Source organism: Octodon degus, unplaced genomic scaffold (assembly GCF_000260255.1).
Source record: "Octodon degus isolate 3935 unplaced genomic scaffold, OctDeg1.0 scaffold00003, whole genome shotgun sequence".
Lineage (NCBI taxonomy): Eukaryota > Metazoa > Chordata > Mammalia > Rodentia > Octodontidae > Octodon > Octodon degus.
In genome coordinates this window covers 23,796,990-23,822,598 of record NW_004524579.1, presented here as the reverse complement: position 1 = coordinate 23,822,598, position 25,609 = coordinate 23,796,990, and the positions used below count along the sequence as shown (strand labels likewise).

The following is a 25,609-nucleotide window of genomic DNA, read 5'->3' as shown; positions in this document are numbered from 1 at the left end:
CTATGAGGAATCCTTTGTAGCAAATACTGTTTTACTGTCTTTGAAGCTCCAGTGCCAAGACTGAAATGTTTCTTGATTTAAATGAGTGGAATGATATGGTTTGCTCAGAAGAGGTCAGTATTTTCTGGGATATTGAAATGTTTTGAAGAAACTCTTGAGAAGGGTGAACATGTGGCAAGACAAACGGAGCAGAAGAGACATTGATAGCCACCTGCTCACACTTGTTGATTGTGTCTTAACCCAGGCATTTTACTTGTATTATTAATTTGTTTAATTACCACCATAACTTGTTACAGTAGGTACAGTACTTGTCTGTTTTTAACAGAGGTAACAATAAACAGAAAAGTTAAGTGAAATCATACAGTTTAGAACTATAGGTTCCTAGTTGGTCACTGCTTTGTCTTACTGCCTTCTATGGTGTCCAGAAAGTAGAAAGAGAGCATAGACTGTCCAGTTAGAACAAGGTTAGGGACAGTGTACCATGTTAAGTTTGAAAGGACAGGACTCTTTATGTGCAAGATTTAGCATAATGGCTAAAGATAATACTTCGATAGTGTGTATACATCACTTGGGGATTGTGTTAAAGTGCATATTATAATTGTGTAGGTCTGAGATGGGGTTTGCATTTCTAAGGAGTAGTATTGCCAACTTCATTGTGGACTCCATTTTGAGTGGGAAGGCTTAGAGGGTTCAGAATCAAAGCAACTTTATAGGGAGCTCTTTTTTAAATCAAATTATAAGAAGTTCTGTATTTGTAGTTGGATAATTACAAAACTGCTATGACTAGGTTTGAAGACTAGGAGTCTACACACAGGTTGTATATTAGAATCACCTAAGTTACATGTACAGTCTATTGTCAAGCTGTATAGAACTCTATATCAAATGAGTAAGGAGTCTGCATGTGATTAGAATGTTCAGCCAAAGTAAAGTATCACTAATCATAGGTTAATTTATTCAACTTCTTTAGAATCAGGGATGCTCCTTTTCATGTTAATCCAAATCCAATTTATTGTCTGTTGAAATAACTATTGCATAATCATAATTCCTATGAATTGAAAATACTTAAGAGTGCCATGTAGATATTACTTAAAAGTTAAGTCAGTGGGGGTTGTTATCATTGTAGTATTTTACAAAAGGCTTACACTATATTGGTTGGGAAACGTTCAGCTTTTGAGGAGTAAGAATTAATATGTGAATGATGCCTATCTTTCTGGTGAGAATGTTTTATAAAATCTTACTGTGCTCACTTAACACATTTTGTTTCTCTTTCAAACAGGGACTTTTTGCCAGGTGGTCGGAGAGATTATACAGTTCAAGTTCAGCTGAGGTGGGTTTGAAATTTAGTTTGTAATTTTATACTTGGTAACTATTTATATAGCCCTAAATTTGAAAACACATACCATGTTTGGTTACACTATTTAGCACTTTTTCTTTTCTTTTTTTTAAATACAGACTTTGCCTGGCAGAGACAAGTTGTCCTCAAGAAGATAACTATCCAAATAGTCTGTGTATAAAAGTAAATGGGAAGCTGTTTCCTTTACCTGTAAGTTGCTTTTTATTGGTCAGATTTTTATTAAGTTTTATATGAACACCAACAGGATCTAGAAAGTGACAACTCAATACAAATGACTAGCTGTAGCATTCATATTAGATACTGTTTTTTCATAAGAAACTTATAGTTTCTTAGAGAAATAAATGTTTTCCAATTTGAGGGGATTTTTAAAAACTCCTCAAATATCTTGTTCTGTAATTCAAAGAAGGTCTAAAAGATCCCTGGGATCCTAACAAATGGTGGAACTTGGCACGTGAATGTATAGTAGGATGTGTGGCAGGTATCTAGATGAGTTCAGCCTGCGGCATGGATGCTATTGAAGCAGAGACTTCTGAGAGCAACTGGTCATAGAAGTCTAGAATTTCAAACTTGGGCCTTGATGATGCACATAATTGCGATGAGTGCACTATACTGTTTAATTAATAACCCATTATTTGACTACGGAGCAATATGTGAACTTCATCACATTGGATATATGCAATGTGAATGTGTATAGCCTGTTTCTGGCCTAATAGGTAGCCATGGAATCCTCAAACCCTAAGTAAAGTTGTAAGATAACATTTAAAATGATGTCTTACTCTCCACTGAACCCTTTAATATGTTGCTAAATTACATAGAAGGCCAACAAAGCCATTAAAACAACAACCTTTGCTGTTTGTCAAGTGCTATGGTATGTTTGTTTTAATTGAAGCATTCTACAACAGTGACCCCACCAATGTGCTGAGCTGCCATTTCAGCAAAGCAGTATTGAGATGGGGAAACTGTAGCATCATTGCCTGGCATGAAATTTGGCTCTGCAATGAATATACATGCAATACCTCTGAGAACCTGAACAAGTCAGACAACATAATCTGGTACCCTGAATCCTACCTGAGCCAAGTGTTTATAGTTGAGCCTCCAAGGGAAGATATGGTTCAGGCTGGCAGTGGAATCTGATTTTTTTTTTAAGTTGTTGCGACTATTTTTTGTCTTGTTTATAACCTGTGAGTTTAGAGAACTGAGAAATGCTTGTTCCATGAATTTTACAGAGTTTAAGCAACATTGATTAGCTTCTGGAAGATGCATGTGGGATTGAAATCAATTTATTACTGGGGATCAGAGGGTAGATGTAGGGGCTTGGTAGATACAGTCAGAGAATTATTTACGTGATCTCATACATGTTTGAAATGCAGGTGAGATATTTTGCTGCTTAGGTTTCTTCCTTCCAGGAATAGGTACTCAGGGGCTATCTTATCTAAGTGAATTTCACTAAGATCTGAACAAAGGGAAGAAGCAGACCTATTTGAATCTATAGGATTGCAGTTTGTGGCCAGATGTGTGGCAAAGAAAGGCTGGCAGAATCGCAGATTATAGAATGACCCTCTGCATATTTTCCATGTTCTTTTCATACCCATTTTTCTTTGCCCGGGATGTGATAAGATTCCTATGATTTTGGCTCCCAGTCCTATTTATTTTCCCTGCTGTTGTTGAAGAAAGGCATAATTATAGAGGCTTTGTTAATATCTGTAGACTCAACCCTAAAGATCTATCCCGTATCATCAGTGATACTGTGCTAGTGATGCAGGTGTGCCTGAATGTGTGGGGTTCTTCCGAAGTTCTTTGGAATTGCCCCAGAAATAGGGTTGCTGGATATGTGTATACATAAAAATTCCACAGAATTTCAATAGAGACCAGTCTGTCATGTTTTGGGATATTTTTTTCACAGACAGGGTCTGTAGCACCACTGTAAAACTAAATTTATCACTCCTTTTGTCCTTTTGAGGCAAAATTAGGCCACTGAGCATTTCATTTGAGTATTTCTTTGTTACTCAGTCAGCCACTGCTAGTTTCTCCCCAAAGCACCAACTGACCTTGAGTTAGTTACTTACACTAAGATGTTAGTGAACATACCAGCTGCTATATAAAACACCATTTGTCTTTTAATTCTGGAATGCATTCATCGTTCAAGTTAAAGGCATTTGTAAAGAAGAAAGAGGAAGGGGAGAAAGATAAAGACATATGTATTACTTTAAAATTCAGAAACTATGGGAAAGACTTGCATAACCTGGATAGGGCAATCCCTAAAGAAAATCAAAAGGCATCTTTTCCTGAAGAGCACTATGAGCACCCGTGAAACAACTGACAATTTACATGTAACTGACTGAAAGTTCCTAAATCATTTCCTATTCCACAACTGATATTCTTGAGAGTAGAGAAATGTAGACTCTTATTAGCATGAAATGGAATTCTGAAGCTTATGAAAATAATGCGAATACCTGGCAGCCTTAGAAGAAAGCTACGATGATACTTATAGGAGTTAAGTTGTGCTTTTATGCTTAAAAGACCTTGTTCCAAATATAAGTACCAACAGGTCACAAATGAAGATTTGTGTGTTGTCGTTCCCTATGGTCCTGGATCTTTGAAAAACAGCTTTTGGAGAGATGAACTTTTACACGGTCATAGAATTTCCCTTAAGAGTTTTGAATATATTTGAGTTAATTGTGTCCTAGAGCAAGTTGTTACATATATTGCCTTATAATATCCAGTCTTTGTGCACTCAGCAGTTGGACACTATGCTGCATGTAAGAAGTAAGTGGAATGGAAAATATTACTTTGAAAAGAGCCTATTTCTGGACTCCTAAAGATCAAATAGTGTTGAAAGTAGTGTCTTGGTAACTTTTCTCTTGTTAGAACAAAATACCCAACAGTCCATAATCAGCTGGCACCGAGGCAGAGTGGCACATGGCAGAGGGCAGCAGTTCATGGTGGCAGAAAACAGCAAGAACAAAGGGGCAGGAGTAGAAACAGCAGCAATACTGGCAGAGGCAGAGAGCAAGCTTCTCTCCCTTATATTGTATTCAGGCTATCCACCCCAGGGTGGGTGTGCCACTCACACCCATAATCCCAGTACTGGATTATATGAATCAATCATGAACTCTAGAAGCCTGCCTTAGTCAATGACTGCATGAGGATTTGGGGGGACAACTATATAAACCTTAACAACTAGCTTATTTTGCTTTTTTACCCACTTTGAGATGATGAGTTTTACAAAATACTTGTTTGCATTGATTTTCCACATCCCCTGATGTAGAAAAGATAGTAAATAGCTCATAGAGTGATACCCTGCAGCATAGACAGACAAGAAACTGCCTTAAGACATTTCCTTCCCCTTTGTCTTCAACTCCATAAGTTGCTACTGTACAGAACAATAGCCAGACAATAAAAATTCATGTTTTTATGGCCAGAAGAGGGGGAAAACACTTCTTTGAGCCACCTGAGTTACTTTTCTGGTTTTTTTTTTTTTTTTTTAATTTTATTTATTTGTGTGTGTGGCCATCTCAGCCCACCAGGGGGCGGGGCTGGCTGGCATGTGGTGCCGGGGGATTGAACTGCAGTCCCTGTGCTTTGCTAAGCTTGTTCTAAGTGGGTGCTTTAGACCACTGAGCCATCTCACCAGCCCCTACTTTTCTGTTTTAAGAGGTACTGGGAAATTTCTGTAAAACCTGTGAAGCTGTAGGATTGAACAGGGAAGTAGAGTTGACAGGAAGGATGTTTTTTGAAAAGATTCTCGAGAATGGAGAATATATATGATACCATTTAGCCGGCAAAAAAAAACCCCAAAGTAGTTTTTCTGGGTGTAGCTAGAAGACCTATCAGTACTGGTCCCTTTTTCCTAATAAATTCTGAGATCATGGATTCATTTCTGGATGCTCTCACTCCAGTGATCTGCCTCATAGCAAATTTGGATCGAAGGGAGCTCAACATTTTCTATCTTTTAAGAAGAGCACTCCAAGATGGGATAATTATGACCTCTAAAATAATAACTGCAGTGAACTTAAACTGCCACATGTGTAAATGGATTTATAATTTACTAAAATCACTAGAGGCCATACCCACTCATTACTTTGGAAATTGGTAAAAGATAATCCTACATCTTACACTGTTTGGGGATGTAGCTCACTGGTAGAGTGCTTGCCTAGTATGAGCAAGGCCTTGGTTCAATCTCCAGTACCACAACAAAGAAAAAAAAAAAAAGCTAATCATTTTCTAGTAACCAGATATTGATGTTATCAAGGTCTTTTTTTGGAAGCATTGCAGTTAATACAGTTAAAGAAATAAAACAGGAAATTATTTTATGATTCATAATCATATAATTGATCTCATAAGTGCTAAAGTCATTAGATTAGAGCTCTGACCTTATAGTTGAAAGAACCAACCTTGCATTACTGAAAACAGGGCAAACAGCCTTCAAATACCTTATGATAAGGTCCCATAGAAAGTATGAAACATTTCCTATGAAGAATTTTTGTCAAAAATTTGACCCTCAATTTAACCAAGTTTGTACAACTGACTACCAGTTTAAAAATTATATGGAAAATGGCAAGACTTGATGTATCACAAAGAAGAAATCTACCTAATCTAGAATGTGAGGTCACTCTTCAGGTCCAAAGGTCAAAAATTATGTGTGTCGTGAGTTGGGGGAGGTATTCGTAGAATAAGCAGAGATATTACTTGCATGTGAGGCCTAGTTTGAATTCTGAATCAAACGGTAAGGACATCTAATACATCATATTATGCATGAAATATGTCTGGAGTTTGCTTTACAATACAGTAATACCTTTGTTTATGAATTTAATTTGCTTTATGAGTTCGGAGAAAGTACTTACATTTGTATATATATGTGGTAGATGGTCCCTGGTCATATTTGTCTTGTGGTGTGGAGTTTGCGAATGGAAGCAAAATTTTGTTAAACACTTATTTGTGAATTGAATTGTTTGTAAACTTTATGAACTAAGGTATTGCTACAATATAGGATGGAGGTGGAGTAGAGTAGTAAAAAATTGTTTATGACTAAATTATTGAACTGAATGATGGGTAAATGAGGGTTCACTTTACTTTTTTATCTTTTTTTTATATCTTTGCTTTTTTATCTCTTTGAGTTGTGGTACTATATCTTAAAAATTCTTGGAGACTGAAATATCAGTCTTTGGATGATGTGTTTAAAATTTGTACTTACTAAAGGGAAAAAGTAATTATGTGATAGGTATGTTTTGTGGCAGATGGCAGCTGAGTTTCAGAGGCAAATGAAATAAGGTAGGAAACACGTTAATTACTGAAGCTGGTTGACAGGTACCTGCTGTTCTCTCTACTTTTGTTTACAAGGGGTCATAAAATATATGGCAAATGTTAAATATATATAGTAAAAGATACATTGTCATCTGTGCCCTTCAGAATACCACCCCTCATTTCAAATGAGATTGGGTGCATTCAGGGTAGCATGCCCATAGATGCCACCACTCATTTCAGACATACCTCGTTATTCTTGCCACTTTGTGAAGCTGTTCTGGAGTATCTTTTACAAGGTATAATTGAAGCCATAGTGAATGCTGCTGTTCAGTCCATACGGAGGAAAGGCAGGCTAATAAAAACATGGTATGTCCTCATCCACCTTATTCACTGGATTTGGCACTTTTGACTTTTCTCCAAAGTCAATAACCTTGAAAGGTAAACATTTTGAATTAATTTGGGACATTAGGACAGGCATGAGAGTACAATTGAAGGTACTTCCACAAGACTTCCAGAACTGCTTCAGAAAATGGTAAGAACAATAGGATAAGTTAATTTAATGTGTGTAGTATTTTGAGTCAGATTAAGGCAGTGTTCCTTTTTCTGTAATACCTTAATTTTTAAAAATTTAAATTACTGTATTTATCACACCTTGTGTGCTTGAAAATTTCTTTAAATCTGTGTTGATGATATTAAAGTAATACTAATCTGAAATTTTGGGAAATGTTAAAGGATCAGCATTAAAAACTGTTCTCAGAGTTGCAAGTAGGGCAATACATACATCTTCATAGCATATAAAATAAAATGTTCTTTGAGTCTGTCTCTGCCTTTATTGTTAAGCTAAGGACCTATGCAGTCTTTTTTTTTCAAGCTCTATCCATGATTAAGTTTGTGGATTTGTTCCCCAGATCACTTTCAAATGATCTTGATTTTATTTTTGCTTTAAGTTTTGAAAGTTGTTGAAATATGTGAAGTCTAATCACTCATATTGTATTAAATTTCAACTATAAGCTATTAGTAACACCATCATGAGATGGTGGATGGAAGTGGTACAGTTGAACAGAGGGAGAATATAATTTAAATAGATGGCTCAAAATTAACAGTGAAGTCAAGCCATTCAAATGGAGTAGAAAATAGTTTGAAAGTACTTTGGTGTTTAAGTCTAGAACACCACAGAATTTTATGTTAGCTTAACACATTCTTGCACTCACTGTTATTCTCCTGACTTTTTTTTTTTTTAATTTGCGGTACCAGGGATTATACTCAGGGCCTTGCACTTATTGGGCAGGAGCTTATGCTGCTGAGCTATATCCCCAGCCCCTCTCCTGACTTTTATTCCTCCCTTCCATGCTATTAAGATGTCTTAAGACTGAAATTCTAATTTACAAATTTCATATTTAACTAGGTCATGAGTTATTTTTATTATGTTGGCAGATTGTGTGCCATTGTTATTTGGTTAACCTACCAGTAGGTACACTGAAGGACAGAGCTATCTTCCAGGGCCAAAAAGAAGTAAAACAAAAACAGTTTCCATTTATGTTTGCCTAAATACTGGTATTGGTATTCTTTTTATTTGTGGTCCATTGATTTTGTAGTGAGTCTTTTTTCTCTGCTGCATTCCACATTAGCAAATGTAGTTGGGTGTGCCTCTCCTATACACACACATACGGTCACTCCCATTTCTAGTATAGTGAAAGTTCTTTTTGTGTTTTACTCTCCTGTTCACATGGGTTAGATGATTTTCAAGTTCTTTGTTGCAAGTTATAGATTATAGCTATCATGTGGAGTCCCCCTTAATAAGACTATTCTTTTATGACAGTGAAGGATGTTGGTAAGTTGTAGACAACTTGATGGTGTTCTTTAGTTCTGCTATATACAATACTAATACTAAATTTTGTTGTGAGGTGAATAATTCAACATTGCAGAAATTCACCAGTGTCTTAAAGTTCTTGATGACTGAATGGCATCTGTGATGTTTTGTCATTACCTGCCCTTGTACAGTTTTGCTGCCGTTCCCCAGACATTATTGGTTACCTGCATGCCCTTTACTTTTCATGAACTTAAAAGGAAATCTGAGAAATACTAATGAAATATGGAGACTATTACTTGTAACAATCTTGTTTATATGTAAGACCATTATTTGGACAAATATACATTGATGACTAAGTGAAGTGATTCCAAAGATTGTTTGTGTCCTAAAACAATGTCAGTAAATTAATTTTATTTATGTTTCCTTTCCATGTTTGTAAAATAAGTAACTGTAACATTAACCTATATGATTAGCTTAAGTGTTTTTTAATTGTCACTGGTATATGATTAAATTACATCTATGACAATGCAGTCAATGAGATACAGTGTCTTTTTCATTAGGTGTTACTGCAGCTAGGAAATTTAATTGTGTTAAAACCTGCTGGTTTTGAAAATCAGTATGAAAAATCTTGTAAATGAAAATCGGATATACTGTGAATCAAGAGTGTTTCCTGTTTAGAGGAAAGGCAAGTTAATTAAATCTAGCTGAAATAGTGATGGTTTTGTGTATTGACTTGTGCTGTTTTTAAATCTGTTTGTGCTCTACTCAGAAAAGGCAGTGGAGAGCTTTTTATCATTCACAGGATCTGAGTAATACCTTTAAGATTCATTAATGTGTTCATTGTTTTAATTTCTTAAGTTTTTGGTTTTTTTCTTTTTCCCATCTTAGTGTATGAATGTATTTTTGTACTGGGGTGCCTCCTAAGATAATTATAGAGAGGTTCAGTTTTATCTGAAAAGCTTCTTGCTTAAAAAAAAGATTCAGAGCAAATATTGTATAAGGACTTAGAAGGTGCTTTTACTAAAATAATTCTTTATGTAGGCTCATAGATACTTGAGGGGTAATTCAGGATAAAAGTGACGTCTCAACCTTCCATTTTCTGTTGCCTTTATTACTTTATACTTTGGATCAGACTACTGCTCAACTCTGCATATCACAGACTTGTTAAATCATTTAAGTAATGTTTGTCTAAAGCTGGTAGTGTCTCTCCCCCCCAAAAAAAAACCAAACCTGGACATCAGTGGAAGAGTAACTAAAGTCTTCAACTGCCAGCTTTTACAATATCCTTCCTATTCAAGCCCCTACTCACACCCATGTAATCCCAGCAGGACCTAGCAGTCTTCAGTGATTGGCCTCAACTTGTAAGAATAGTAGAGCCTGTTTCTTACTGCAGGCAAGTCCATGATGCATTGCTCTCCTAAGTGACAACAATCACTTGGTTCAGGGAACAGTTATTTCCTGAGGAGATCTAGGACCTATCTCCCTACCCCCAAGAAGTTGCTATCATCTCAAAAAGAGAACCAAATTGCCCCTTCAAGTGATTGTGATGACACTTCTCAACTAGTTTAGAGATAATTATCATCCATACCAGCGCGACCAAGAGTGTTTATGTGCATGTAGCACATAATGAAATCTAAAACTCTTGGCAGTACTTACCTGCAAAGACAGAATTGGGCCTGGTTCCCTTGTCTTACCTACCAGTACAGCTATATGATTAAATTTCCTTTCCTACCTTTGCCACTGTTGTTCTCTTCAGTTGCTATCTTAGGATGTTGCCAGAACATACTCCAATGCTGGAAGACCTATGGCATGCAAGTATTGTTTTTCATTTAAGACAAAAGATGTTAATGTATGAGTTGTCTTTTCTAAACTAAAACCAATGTTCATGCTTAATTGCAGTGTTGGCATTTTGCAATAAGTAAATGGGTTTTGGTTTATAATGTGAGCCCTCATCTCTAAAAGGTTCACCATCACTAACTCCCCCCTCCCCCCAGAGCTAGGGTGTTTACTTTAAAACTAATAACTGGCAAGAGATGTCATTAATGGTGAAACATGGATTTTTGTTCTATATTTCTCTGGCCTGTCATTTTCAGGATATTATAAAAATAACCTAGAGCAAACAAAATTGGCAAGTTCTTCCCTACAGAGAATATGATTTTTTTTTCTCTCTTATGGCTATAGGGCTATGCACCACCACCTAAAAATGGGATTGAGCAGAAGCGCCCTGGACGCCCTTTGAATATTACATCTTTAGTTAGGTTGTCTTCAGCTGTGCCAAATCAGATTTCTATTTCTTGGGCATCTGAAATTGGAAAGGTAAGATTCTCTTCTCTACTCAGAGTTGGTTTCCTCAGAGTACATTTTTTTCTTGAGATACCACCTCTCTCTGGTTTCTTACTATAATCTTTAAGCAATCTTTATTGTTTAAAAGCAATAATTTTCAATTCAGGAATGGTAGTATGGGGATTTTTAAAGTTGAAAACTTTTAACTGAGTATTGTCTCTATGTTCTAGGAAAGGGAATAAATTTATATTCTTTACATATTTAATAATAGTTGTGTGTGATACAAGTAATATTTAATATTTGGGTGATAAGTAGGTATGAAGAGGAGCAAAGAGCGGTGTGTTATCAGTCTTTGGGGAAAGAGTTAAATGTACTTACGTTGTGATTAGAAATAATTTGTTCTAGCCTTTATATAAATAGTTCAGATACTAAGTGGGCATCTCATATAAAAAGGCTCCGTTAGACTTACTTGCTGCAGGTTCATGAACCTGGCTTTCTTCTGATTCTCATTTTCAAACAGTTATATCAATTATGAGACATTAATACCACAGGGAATTTGCATTTTAGAACTACAAAACAAAATGAATGAGGAAATAAATTTCAGTTAATATCGGAACATCATGATGTTTGAGAATTCTTTTTTTTTTTTTTTTTCGGAACCAGGGAAGAATTGAACTCAGGTCCTTGTGCTTGCCAGGGAAGCGCTTATTCCACTGAGCCATCTCCCTGGCCCTAATGTTGATTTTTTTTTTTTTTTTACGTTTTGGGGATTGAACTCAGGACCCTGCATTTGCCAGGCAAGTGCTTATTCTATTGAGCTATCTCTCCGGGCCAATTGAGTGTTCTTGTTCCATGGAAATAAAATATTTTTAGAGGTTGAAGAAGGCATATTAACAGCAAATTTTGTATTTTTATTTATTTATTTATTTATTTATTTTTAACAATACTAGGGATTGAACTCAGGGCCCTGTGCTTGCAGGCAAGCGCTTGTTCTACTGAGCTATCTCCCCAACCCTTGTTGCTTTACCACCAACGTAATTGTAGAGCTGGAAGTAGCTTACATAGGTTTGCAGAGAAATGATTATAGATGTTGAAAAGTTGACAGTTTTGCCATATAATAGGACTAATATTTGTTTTGTCTTAAAATGATTAAAGGACTTAAAATTTGCATAGTATATTGGGTATTTAGATATTTAAAAGAACATTAAAAAGTATTTAAAATGATTGGTTTACCAACAATTAAAAATATTTGGCTTATTGTGGCATCAGCTGAATTATGTGTAGTGGAATGATCAAAGGATACGTTAGCATTTAATTTTTATTTTTATTTTATTTTATTTTTTTGCCATAATTTTATTGATAAAATGCTTTAGCATTTAGGTTAAGTTATATTTCTACTCTTCAAAGTTCCATAAGTAGCTGAGGAAGGTCCTTTCTGCCAAATTTAAGAGGTACAAGGTGCTATTTTCTGGCCTTTGTCTTTTGATGTTTATTATTTCATGTGTTTTACACTGTAGTAGGTGCCTCTTTCCCAGTAAAATGCACATTTAGGTAATAGAGTTATTAAAGCCTTCTTTAGAAGAGAGTGGATAGTGACTTAGATTAATTTACTTACTGTCATCTAGCAAGTAGTCTGTTCTCCTAAAATTGGAACCCTTAAAAAAGTGTTAATTCAGATCATTGAAGTTCAAACCTTATTTCTGCATTAGGATCACTTCTAAATAAAAGTGTACCTCAGTACGTAAGTTGAAAGAGAAGGAATATCTTCTTATGAGGAAATATGAGAGAGTATGTTCTCATGGTAGTTGATAAGGTAGCAAATTTTGTTAAATTGGAAACAGTTTAAGGCTGAGCATGGTGGTAGCAGTCTGGGAGATTGAGGCAGAAGGACTACAAGTTCAGTCCCGAGTTTGTCAATTTAATAACTCAGTGAAACCTTCTCTCAAATAAAAAAGTCTCCGGGTAGGTCAGTGTGAAAAGTCCTTGGATTCAGCCCTCAGTACTGCAAGAGACAGAGAAGGAAAGAGACTTCTGAAGGAAGCTATTTACTGTTAAAGTGATGTTATTGAGAAATACCTTTAGAATAAGTCTGACATCTTCCATGAAGTACTCTAGTTGATTTTTTTCCTTCTTTCCAGTCATTGACCTTCTTGGAGTTTTTTTAAGAAACTAGTACTTAAAAAAAAAAAAAAAAAAAGTAGTACTTTTAGATAAGTATTTATGTAAATAAAGAGAATATTATCTCTAGTCATTAATGCAGAGTATCTTTTTCTATAGAATTATTCCATGTCTGTATATCTTGTACGACAACTGACATCAGCCATGTTACTACAGAGATTAAAAATGAAAGGTATTAGAAACCCTGATCATTCCAGAGCACTAAGTAAGTAATGTTATAAGACTAACTATATGAGGTATTTTAATTGGGGGTGGGAGGGAGCTGAGAAAATTGGCCTTTATAAACATGTATGCATTACTTGGTGAAAGATAATCACAGAAACATCATCTGTATAGTTTTCAATTGTCAGAGAAAATATAAAAATATTACTATTTTTCTGTTTGTGAATTTAATAGTTGTTTGCTGGATATGGTGGTGCATACCCATAGTTCCAACACTTGAGAGGTTGAGGCAGGAGGATCATTGCAAGTTTGAGGCCAGCCTGGACTATAGAGCAAGACCTTTGTTCTTTTCTTTTATTATGTATTTTAGTACAGGGAGTATAGGGTCTCACTACATGGATTGTACTCATAGTGATCCTCCTGTTTTCAGCCTCCCAAGCTCTGGGATTACAGGTATGCACTACCACACCCAGTCTCAATTGCAGTCTCAGCGTGCCGCAGGGGCGGGGCTGGCACAGCAATCTGGGGCCCATTCCCTTGCCTGTCTAAGCAGGCACTTTAGTCCACTGAGCTATTTGGCCAGCCCAAGACCTTGTTTCAAAAAACCAAACGAAAAAATTCAATAGTTATGTAAAAAACCCAATGCAACAACCTAATAAAAACAGTACTGAATATATTAGAAAAGCATTGAAAATCAGGATAGCACTGCATTTTAGGAATTTTCCTAGTTGTTTTGTTAAGTCTTAAAACAATGCTTTTTAACTCTTCCATACCAGTAGTCTAATTTTAAAAAATCTTAAAATTTTAGTTACATATAACATCCAGAGTTTGTACATTCATAATTCCTTAATCTGATACAGTACTGGGAATATACTTGTATTTTCAATACAGTAATATTTAGCAGTCTGTGTTTCTTGACTTAAAATGGTAAATTTACAAGGAAAATACATTTTTAAAATTCTCGTGTCACCATTTTTAAATATATATATATATTTTTTTTTTTGTTTTTTTTCAAGTTAAAGAAAAACTTACTGCAGATCCTGATAGTGAAATTGCTACAACTAGTCTTCGAGTGTCCTTGACATGCCCTGTAAGTAAAGCTACAAACTGTTCTGGGAAAGTTTATTTCTGTAAATGACTAATTTCTCTGTAAAAGTAAGTGTGAAAATCACTGATATATTTTGATAGAGTTCTCAAACTCAAACCCCCCCCCCCAATTTAGGAATCTTCATGATTAAGCAGTTCTTTGTAATTCTTCAGGTAATGATAAAGCTAGAAGAGACTTAAAAAAGCTATCATATTATAGAAGGTAGTTTTAGGTTAATAATAGTCTGTCAAATTAGTGCTGATAATGATCTGTAGCTAATAATAAGCACATATTAAAAAATAGCTCCTTTTTCAGTATATATATGACTTTGAAAAGTAATAGTAAAATAATTTTGGCCTGATAAACACTAACTGGTATTCTTGCTTTAATTAGTTATAATATTTGAGGTGTCTTTGTAATATACTGCATATCTCTATGTAGAGACTTGGATGAGAAATCACACAAGGTATTCTGAGATCATCCTGTGCGTTTCAAACAACTAAGTAGGAGAAAATATTGAGGATTTGCTGTGAAGTTGTTAGAAAGTTGATAACTTATTTTGAGAGATTAAATCAACTAACATATAAAAGCAGATTGTATTTAATCACATACAAAAAAGGTAGGCAAGGTCAGGAAGATGGATGAAGGCTTAAAATTAGTGTGGAGACTGGGCATGGTGGTGTATACCTGTAGTCCCAGCACTGGGGAGGCAGAGACAGGAGGATCACCACAAATTCAAGGCCAGCTAAAACTACATAGTGAGATACTGTCTCAAAAAACACAGCAAAATATAAAACTTGTGTGGAAGGAAGCTGTTTCAGTATGAGAAAAATCATGGAATCAGAAATTCATGATATAGTTTGGGGGACATTGTGAGAATATATAGTGTTCAAAAATTGTGTCAGAAAAGAAGGAAATGATTTATGAAGTTTCTACTACATCTTAATTGAAGTTGTTAAATTTAAAATTTCTAGTCTTTCTGATATTTTAATTCTCTAATATCTGTTCTGCCAGATTGAGTTCAAATGTAAATGCCCTGAGTTTAGGTATTCATTTTATTACCCTACAAAATGGTGTTTGCAATTACCTTTCTGAAGATTTTTTTTAATTAGTTTTTAAAAATGTAGCTTAGACATTGTTCAGAAAATAATAGAAACTAGTGAAATTGGGGATGCTTGGAAATTGAGACTGCTATGGTTATCAAATTTATAGATAGTTTCAGCAAAGGAAGATGTTAATATCCTGATGTGGTAGAGGTTGTATTGGACTTGTGTTAGTACTTACAGCCTTTTCTAAGTATTAGGCAGACTGCAGGCAGGAATTGTTTTGAGTATCTACATTAACTTATTTTCCTCCTATGTTAAAATTAAAACGAATGTTAGATTGAGATGAGAAATTACCACTATATAGTCAAAAAAGTTGATTTTTCAATTTATGGTTTAACCATTATATTTAGTAGACATTAACTGTGAACTATATTCTAGTTGCAGCCACTGTACAGGGAGAAAATTCATGTCACATGTCATTGATTGATTGATTGATTGATTGATTGATTGAGTCCAGCCTTCCCTGGGGGCAGTGCTGGCCCAGCATGTGGTGCCAGGGATCGAACTACAGTCCCTGTGCTGCTTTAGACTGCAGAGCTATCTCACCAGCCCACATCTTTATGTTTTAGTATATCAAACTATTCTATCAGGAACAAAGTTCTTTTAAACAGTTTTTCTATGCATCTTACTTTCCTAGAACTTGCCCCTCCTTTACATGAGTGCCATTGTACATGAGGATAACCAAAACTAGACACACTGGCCAGACATCCTAAAGGTTTCTAAGGCTTCTAATAGTAATGAGTATTAGTGTGCTAGGGTTCCTTTTATATCAAATTTGTCAATTTTAAGGAAGTAAGCTTTTCAGTCATTTGAAGAAATAAAATATATGAAATAGCTGTTTTTTTCATAGTGCTGGGGCTGAAACTCTATGCTCCTGCTGTACCACTAAACTATACCCTCAGACCTTTTATCCTGTTTTAAATTCATTGTTTTCTTTTTCTACATCTAGTGACAACAGGTCTTTTTCTAAGACTTTTTCTTTATTGTTTAATCTTATTTGATTTTTTTGAGTACTTTTCTGAAGACAAGCACTTTTCTGAATTATACTCTGGACCATTGTACTATTAAAATAATTTGGATAAGTGAACTGTAATATATGCTGTATATTAATTTGAAAACCCAGATACAAGTTTGGGTCAGATTTAATGAGTAGATGACTAAATTAGATGATGGAAATAGTTTTTGAAGGATTTTTTTTTTTTTTTTTTTTTTTGGCTCCGAATGCCTTCAGGGTAGGTTTGACTGGATGGAGTTGTTGAAGCAGCCACTTAAAGGACTGAGCTAAGGGGCAGGCCTCCTGGAAGTAGTTTTTGAAGAAGACATAATCCTATCATCAGAAAGAAAAGACAGAATGAAATCCCAGCTAATGGTGAAAATAACACACGATGTGGTATATTAACAAGAAATAAAACAGGAAAAAAATGGATTTCAAGTACTTGGAAGGGTAAAAATTAAACCCTTCTTTCATTTGGCAAAATAAGAGAAAATGACAGGCTAGGCTGGTAGAGGAAATTTCACAATACATTTGTGAAATAATTTAGAGTAAAAGTGAATGTGGATAGTGGAAAGAAGCCCCAAGATCTAGAGCCTACAGAAGATGATTTCACACAGTACAGTGGTTCACAAACTTAATTCTTTCCATGATTCTGATTATAAACTGAATTGGATAAGAACCAAATCAAATTTCTCTTTAAGGTCAACATTGAACCTAACCATTGAATTTAAGAAACTTAAAAATGTTTATGCAGTTTGTCATAACTAAATCTTGGAAAAACCCAGATGCCCAACAACTGAGGAATGGATAAAAAGATGTGGTGTTTTATACAACAGAGTGTTACTCAGCTAAAAACTCAAGTTGTAATAGGTAAATGGATGCAGCTGAAGACCATATTCATAAGAGAAAAACGGTTTAAGAAAACCTTAAAATTATATATATATGTTTGTGTTTGCTAAAAATAACTCAAAACCACTGATTGGGATCATTTTACTTACAAACTCTTAAGAAAATTTAGACTCCTAGTCTACAATAAACAAATATCAATTTAGATATTTGCCTGCATAACATTGTATAATAATGTATTGTGTTGGCTAGCCACCATTTCATTTATAAAAACAATATACTTCAAAATTTCTAGAAAGTATCATCATAGAATTCAGCACTTTCTAAATCTTTTATTTTTTTATTTTACGTATGTAGTACAGGGTCTCACTTGCCAGGTCAGACTTGTAGTGATTATTCTGTTTTCAGCCTCCCAAGTGCTGGGATTACAGGCACATGCCACCATGCCCAGTTTCAAAAGCCATCTCAGCTCGCCTCAGGGGCGGGGCCAGCTCTGCATGCCTGGGATGGAGCCCTGGTCCCTGCGTCTGTCTGAGCAGGCATTTTAATCCACTGAGCTATCTGGCCAGCCCTCAAATCTTTTTAAATAAAATGGCACAGTCAGTGTTTGGAAATTGATCTGACTTATTCAGATAGTAATATCTTCCAGTTAGGGAATATTCAGTAACTCTTGTAAGAAACTAGTGTAGAATTCAATTAAGGATCGGCAACTTTATAATTCTGAATGTTAAGTTGTAGGAAATTTTAAGACAGCAACCATTGTCCATGCCCAAAACTGTGCTAAACCAATCAGCGGACTAATTTAGTTATCACACACCTTTAGTTCATATTCACACACACTAGATCAGCGATATCAACCCTTTTAGAAACAAGTGCCTAAACTAAAACCCAAAATTGATTAGTTTATTGCAGCCATGAAACATGAGTACTGAGGTTTTAATTTTTTTTAAAAACAACTCATACATTCACATCTTTTGTTTCAAAAGAAAAACAACACATGTGCCATAGGTTCAGCTCTACTGTCTTAGATCCAGCCACCTCCTAAAAGCCCCACCTGTGAGCACAAAAGGGTTTGGGAGTAGTACATCAAGGCATAACAAGGTGTAAAGATTTCTTAAACCAGATTTAAGAACTGCTATCTTCAAACAGTGGTCAGAGTTTGGGCATTATTAAAAAAAAAAAAAATACAAACAATTTAATAGATGTTTAATAATTATAAAATTATTTGAATAGAACAGAAACAATTAAAAATAAAATATTAAAGTTACCAAGGTTATTCAGAAGTAGTGCTTTTTAAATTCAACTATTTTTAGTTGTGTGTGTTTTCATTGGAAAAATTATACTGTGTTTACCATGGCTTGCTGTGTTTTAATTAACAGTATATCTTCAGTATATGTAAATCTGTCTTAATCACTATAATCACGTTGTTGAATTGCTTAGTACAACTTTATTCAGCCTATTTTAGTGATTTTGGGCTGTTTGCAGACACTAATAAAAAACAAACTAATCTGTGTTGATTGAAAATTCCTTTAAAAAAATACTAGTGTTTTTTTTTTTTTTTTTACTGAAACAAAATATGTGACACAAGTCTTAACGAGGTAAGATTATTTGGGCTTACAGTCAATGATTGACTGGTTCCAAGACACAAAAGGGATGGCAGAGAGGCATGGAAGAGGAAGAAGTGCTCAACCCATGGCAGGCAGGTTGCAGGAAGTGAGGGGAGGTGAGAATATGCCTTTTCAGGTCACACAGTGACTTACCTGTTCTACCCAGGCCACACCTCCAAATATGCAGATTTTGATTGCTTTTTTTTTGAGTCTACACCATAATATACAAAGTATAATACTGAAACATTTTAAGTCACAGTGTCCTCTGTGATTCAAGGCAAATACTTAGCTGTGAGCTCCTGCTAAAACCAAAAAGAAAATTAAACACTTCCAACATACCATGGCAAATGTTCCCATTTCTAAAGAGGGATATGGGAGTAGGCAGAAATCAGACCCCTGCAAGCCTGAAACCCAGTAGTGCAAACATTAGGTCTTGCAACTCAGTGTCCAGAGTCTGGGACAAGTTGTGGCACAGTATTAGCTGAAAAGGATTTGGGCAACCTTGCACTTGTGACAGTGCTGTTTGCAGCCTTCATAGCCTCTCTCAGGGGGCTCTGCTCATTGCTTGTGGCCTTCCTCAGGAGATGTTCCACATTCTTTACATCTCCACGGTCCTGAGGTCTTCACTGCCCTTTTGCTTAATTCTCACAGTTTTACACACTACCTGGGTTTCCATATCTGTTGAAATCTGGGTGGAAGCATCCATGCCCGTGTATCTCTTGCATTTGGAATGACTACAGAACCAGTACTACGTCTGTGGCACCAAGGTCTGCTGCTTCTAAGTGGCAGGATTGCTGAGCATAGTGAAATTAATGCTAGGGAACCGATTCCTTGTGTGACCCTTCTTGAACAAGGGCCCCAAACGAGGGCTCTGTTTGCAGATAAAAACTTCATACTTCTACACTCTTGACCCTTCCCAGGGTAGGTGAAGGTCTTACAGATTCCTGAGATGCCCTCAGGCCATCCTTACTATTGTGGAAATGTAATCTTTTTCAGCAGCCTTTTACTCTTTGCCGCACCTTTGCAGGTGCGTCCTTTCTGATGTAGCCACAGTCATTTCACATTTGATTTTTGCTCCCAGTTTTCACTGTAGAAATGGGCAAAAAGCAGTCTGCAGTGCCATGCCACAGCCTGAAGAGTGAGCTGCTTTGGAATTTCCACCACTGAACAATTACTCCACTGCTCTTAATCTCACTTTCTCAAAAAGTCTGTGGACATGGGCAAAATGAGGATACATTTTCTGCCATAGTATAATACTACATAATCTTTAGTCAGCTACCAGCTGGGGACTGCCATGGCATGCACACCTTTTGCAGTAGGTAGTAACAAAGAGATGCCTTTTAGGAATGCAAAGACAGTTGGATTTCAGAATATATGATACGTTTAAACTTTTTTTTCTGTATTTTAGGGAAGGGTCTACAGGGTGTTCAGGGTCTCACTACTGGATAGAACTCAGTGATTCTCCTGTTTGCAGCCTCCCAAGTGCACCACTACGCCCAGTCTCAATTGCCCTCTCAGTGCACCCCAGGAGCAGGGCCAGCATGGCATGCCCGGGGATTGAACCCCGGGCCCCTGAACCTGCTTGCAGGAGCTTTAATCCGCAGAGCTATTTCATTGAGTGCATAGTAGTTGGCATTCTAAGTAGATCAAAAATTTTTACAGAATAGTGATATAGGGGAAACTTCCAACCTGAGACAAGGAAAGATAACCTGAAGAAGAAATACAAAATAGAATACAAATAGGTATAATACAATTAAGAGGAAAGCAAGAACTTGAGGACTAGGCAATGAATAGAGAGCAAGGAGAAGAGCTAGGAAACATAACAGAGGCAAGACATACAGTTACATGTACAAGATGGGTAAGGCAATGATCCTGAGAATCTTCAGAAGATTTTCAAAACTAGCAGTTAATTGGAAGAATTCTCACCCTGACTAACGATATATACAGACACCTGTGAACTAAGCAACTGCACTGAAGATGGCAATTTGTAATAGTAGGTTCATGTTTGGAGTGCCTGTCATTCTGGTCTTCTGCATATGTGCTGCCTGTTGTGAATGCCAGTTGCTGTCATGCTTTCTCTTGGTAAATGATTGTTTAAAAAGGAAGGGGGTGGTGAATGAAGGCAGGAGACAGGAAAAGGAGTGTTTCGGGACTGTCCTGCAACAATGTTGTATATGGTTAGATTTCTGGACTTATGTGTAAACATATATGATTCTTTATCCCTACATTTTAAATATATTTTAATTAAAAAAAATAAAGATAACCTGGGACAAGTTCATTTTTCTCTGAAACCAAAGGATGAGTTTTAGGAACAACAGAGGTTAAGAGCTGAATACATTAAGGGAAAGAAAGCTTCTGACCTAGAGAGCGACAGAGGGGACCCTAGTGGGTTGCTCAGAAACCTGCTTTTTCTAGGGATTTTTGTAGAGCAAACCATGACTTGAGGCAGGTCCAAGGTTGGAAACACAGGAACTCACTTAATTGGGCGTGAGATGGGACAAAACTATGGCCAACCAGTAAGGATACGAGTATAATTGCTCAGGTAAAGTTGATGAAATCAGGATCAAATGGGGAAGCAAGTCATGATAGCAAGAGGGCCTGAATCTGTAACAGTGCCTCTTGCTGTAGGAGTTTGGGTTAGTGCTCTTCTTGGCGTTTTCAAGGTGATTGATACCTATTTAGAGTATCAGTCCCTGATGTCCATCCTTAGGGAGGAGGTCTGGCCCACAGTGAATGTGTATGTCTGTCACAGTTGTAAGGTATCTTGTCATCTTTACTGCCTCCTTGGGGAGCCTAGCCCTTTCTGAATGCCTGTAATATTTTTAAGTAACTCAGCTGTCTACAACAACAGGAAAAGGATAATTAAACCCAAAAGCTAGTGCCGTATATACTGTTATTACACCTAGTGACATCTCAGGAAAGCAAAGAACTTTTAGATTTGTGTTATAACTCCACTAGCTGTCCTTTGAATTGTTTTAGCCTCTTGTAGCTTCTAAATTTTCATCTCACAATAAAAGTAGAGATGCCAGCTCCACAGAGTCATAAGGTTGCTTATGGGTGTTATAGGAATTCTAGGAAAGATTGTAGAGTATGATAACATTTTAGATAACTTCAAAGATAATGTTACAAAGGAAGTAAAAATACAGAACATATTGTAAGAGAAGTTACCTCAGATTTTGTGTGTGTGTGTGTGTGTCCTAAAATGACAAGTTATATTGTACTGCATACTTCTTGAATCATTGACTTCTGAAAGTCTAAAGCTTCCTTTAGAGTCAGAGTTAGATAGAGGCAGTGTAGCATACTAACAAGGATGGACTTCATTGCTCACTTCTTACCTGTGCTGTTTTCTGACTTTGTACTGTTAGACTGCTCAGTTTATTTGTCAGTTTGGTTTGGTTTTGTAGAGACAGTCTTGTGATCTCAGGCTGGCTTTGAACTTGGGGTACTCTTCCCTTAGCCTCCCAACAGTTGAGATTATAGGAATGTGCCACCAGCGTTTGTTTCTTTTTAGCTTCTTTATGCCTCAGGTTCCTTAGTTATTAACCAGGACCTGGGTGTGGTGGTTCACACTTGTGGTCCTAATGTAATGTGTAAGGCTGAGGCATGAGCATATCTCAGAGCCCAGTATGGGGAACTTAGCAGTTTAACAAGACTGTGTCAAAATAAAACATTTAAAAATAGGGCCTGGTGCTGGTTGTATAGCTCATGTGAAAGCCCTTGATCTACTTCCCAGTACAGTGAGGGAGAGGAGTTATATTTATAAATATATTTTTACAGTATAATAAATGTTCTGGAATTAAATGGGAAGTAATAGTGCTTTACATAAGGTATAAATTATGTGAGAATTACGGTCATGCTGATTGGGAAAATCATTTTCTTTTTAAATTACACGATATCCCAGTGTTCATTTTAACACACTTGAACTGCAGATCAACCAAAAATGATAACATTGAAATTTCTGTCATTCAGCTAAGAATATTATTCTGCCATGAAATTTTGTAAACTATAGACATATGAGGAAATCCTGCCTTTTCTTGTTTTCTCTTTGCCTTTGCTTCAGTCCTCCTGTGTTTTATTGCCTGGCCCATTAATAGCCCATACGATGAGTTCATATTGTACTAGGACAAGAGGATTATGATGATGAACAAATGTAGACCACCCTGTCCTTGTGGAGCTTAGTATATAGGGGAGAAACAAATTTTCAGGCAAAGAAACAGCTGGTTTACTTATTTATTTAAAAGAAAATACAAAAAATCAAAATTCCAAAACAGTATGATAGGAGGGTAAAGATGGTTAATACAATGGTTTTGGTTTTTGAGACAGGGCCTCACTGTGCAGTTCAGGCTGGCCTTGAGTGTTGGTCTTGAATTTGCTGGGACTATAGGCATGTGCGACTGGGTCTGGCCTGTGTTGTGTATTAACAGCTGTTTTTAAATGGAGATATTTTCTGTGAAGGAAATATATGGGGAAATTTTACAGGTTATACAGGAAAGTCTAATCTAACCTCTGTACTGTACATATCTTGGTGTCATTCAAGCTCCATAGAATTGAGTACAAAATACAATTTTTGGAAAGAAAATTTAAATATAAACTTGATTAATAACATGAAAAAATATGTAAACAATGCATAACAATATTTAACTGTAACACATTGGCACGAGATCAGGAGTCTTGTTTTTATTGTACTGTATGTGTATCTTTTTATATCTTTGAAAAAGTAAAATGATCTTTCAGAAATCGTACAGCAATCAAATGGACTGAACAAAAGTAATGTTGGTGGGAATAAATTCTGATTTGGATTCTTTTTGTGATTATCTTTTTGTGTGCTTTCTTCAGACTGTTTCTGTTTCGGTTCTCTGTGAGGCTTTGTTCTTTTTAAAGTAGTTTCCACATTGTGTTCTTATCCTATAGCTAGGAAAAATGAGACTAACAATCCCATGCCGTGCAGTGACGTGTACCCATCTGCAGTGTTTTGATGCTGCCCTTTATCTACAAATGAATGAAAAGAAGCCCACCTGGATTTGTCCAGTGTGTGATAAAAAAGCTGCATATGAAAGTCTAATATTAGATGGGTGAGTATATTCTCCCTACCTCCTCTTTATTGTGCTAGGGATACACCCTAGGGCTTTATGAATGCTAAGCTTTTCTCGCCATGAATACTTCATCCCAACCTCAACTTTGTTTGCGTTGGATTGGTTTAGTTTGGTTTTACAATACTGCAGATTGAACGTGGGATCTTCACACTGAGCTACATACCCAATATCTCTAAATGAGTATTGTCTTCTCTGTTGCCTTTCCAATACCTATTGGCTGTATCTCCTTCAGCACAATCTAATATATAGTCTATTCTAGTATATAAAATATGGTATTTGAGCATTTTATTTAGTTGTTTGTTTGTTTGTTTGTTTATTTTTGGTGGTACCGGGGACCGAACTCGGGACCTTGCACTTGCCAGGCAGGCTCTTATGCCCCTGAGCTATCTCCCCAGCCCCGAGTATTTTTATTTAATACTTAATTTTACTCAGTCTTACTTAGTTGCATGAACTTTACCAAGTAAGTATCCTTAATCTGGAAATGCCAAATTCAGAATACTCCAAAATCTGAACACTTTTGAGCATTGATGTTGGAAAAGTTTCAGGTTTTCGGATGGGGATGACTATTTTAGGAACTAGGAGAAACAGTTTTCCTTTATGTTTTGTTTCTCAAAATTATACGATGTAAAAGTCCATATAAAGTATTTTCAGTAAGTGAGGTGTCCTTTTTTTGATGACACTTTAAAAAATTATACAGTAATTACACAATAACACATAATGCAATACCCAGTGATGCACAGATTTAAAAATACAGTTAATGGAATGAAGTAGTCCACTCCTGTGGTATTTACTGTTTATTAATATATTAAAAACATTCAAATCATAACTTTCCAGTTTTATATTTACATATGATTTTCCCTCATCACATAGTGAAAAATAAATATTCTAGAGCTTGAAAGATAATCCTACACTCTTTTTTTGAAAAATATTTTAGAGACCTCTTGGGGAGAGGAGCAAGTGTATGAAGAGTGAATGGAACTTTTCACTTTTCTCAAAACTTGTTTTGCCTGATTATTTTTATAAGAGTTTTAGTTTATTTTGAAATAATTTCCAGGGGCCGGGGAGATGGCTCAGTGGAATAAGCACTTCCCTGGCAAGTGCAAGGGCCTGAATTCAATCCCCGGTTCCACAAAAAAAAAAAAAAAAAAAGAAAATAAAAATAATTTCCAATTTACAGAGAAGTTGCAGCATTTGCATAAATAACCTCCAGTCTTACTTTAACCCAGATACATCAGTCAAGGCCAGGGAGATAGCTCTGTAGAGTAAGTGCCTGCCTGACAAGCGCAAGGGCCTGAGTTCAATCCCCGGTTCTGCCAATAAAAAAAAAAAAAAAAGTACATCAGTCATTAACTTTTGCTGCAGTTGTTTTATCATTCTTTCAATATGTACCACATATTTTTGATGTTTATATGTATACTGGAAGATTATTGCAGTGTATTAGTACTTGTAGAATTCTTTTAAACCATCTGAGAATTAAATGTGGATATTTGCAGAATTTTACATGAATAGGAAGATGAAGTATGTAAGTCTTTTGTCTAGTATCTCTTACTTTACCATACTTACTTGAAATTCTTCCATTTTATTGCATGTACCAATAGTTCATTTTATTGTTGAGTCACATTCTATTGTGTCATTTACCAGGGGTGGTTTATGTTTTCAATAGAGTGCTCTGATTTTGCATTACTGCAAATACATATATGAATATTCATGCCTAAATCCTGTATTGTTTATCTTTCAAGCAAATACTTTGGCTTTTTTTTTTTTTTTTTTTTTTTGCAGTACCAGGGATTGAACTCAGGACCTTGCGCTTCCCAGGCGAGCGCTCATTCTACTGAGCTGTCTCCC

At 36.0% G+C, this 25,609-nt stretch overlaps 1 protein-coding gene across 2 annotated transcripts in view; it reads left to right on the top strand.

Moving 5' to 3' along the window:
• Pias2 (protein inhibitor of activated STAT 2) overlaps positions 1–25,609 on the top strand; it is an 84,145-nt gene that overhangs the window by 37,070 nt on the left and 21,466 nt on the right. For both annotated transcript variants that reach the window (XM_023714617.1, XM_023714619.1), the window contains exons 4-9: positions 1,277–1,327; positions 1,453–1,543; positions 10,590–10,724; positions 12,969–13,074; positions 14,048–14,121; positions 23,583–23,743. In XM_023714617.1, coding sequence (XP_023570385.1) covers positions 1,277–1,327; positions 1,453–1,543; positions 10,590–10,724; positions 12,969–13,074; positions 14,048–14,121; positions 23,583–23,743 — 618 coding nt within the window. The remainder of the gene's footprint in view (positions 1–1,276; positions 1,328–1,452; positions 1,544–10,589; positions 10,725–12,968; positions 13,075–14,047; positions 14,122–23,582; positions 23,744–25,609) is intronic.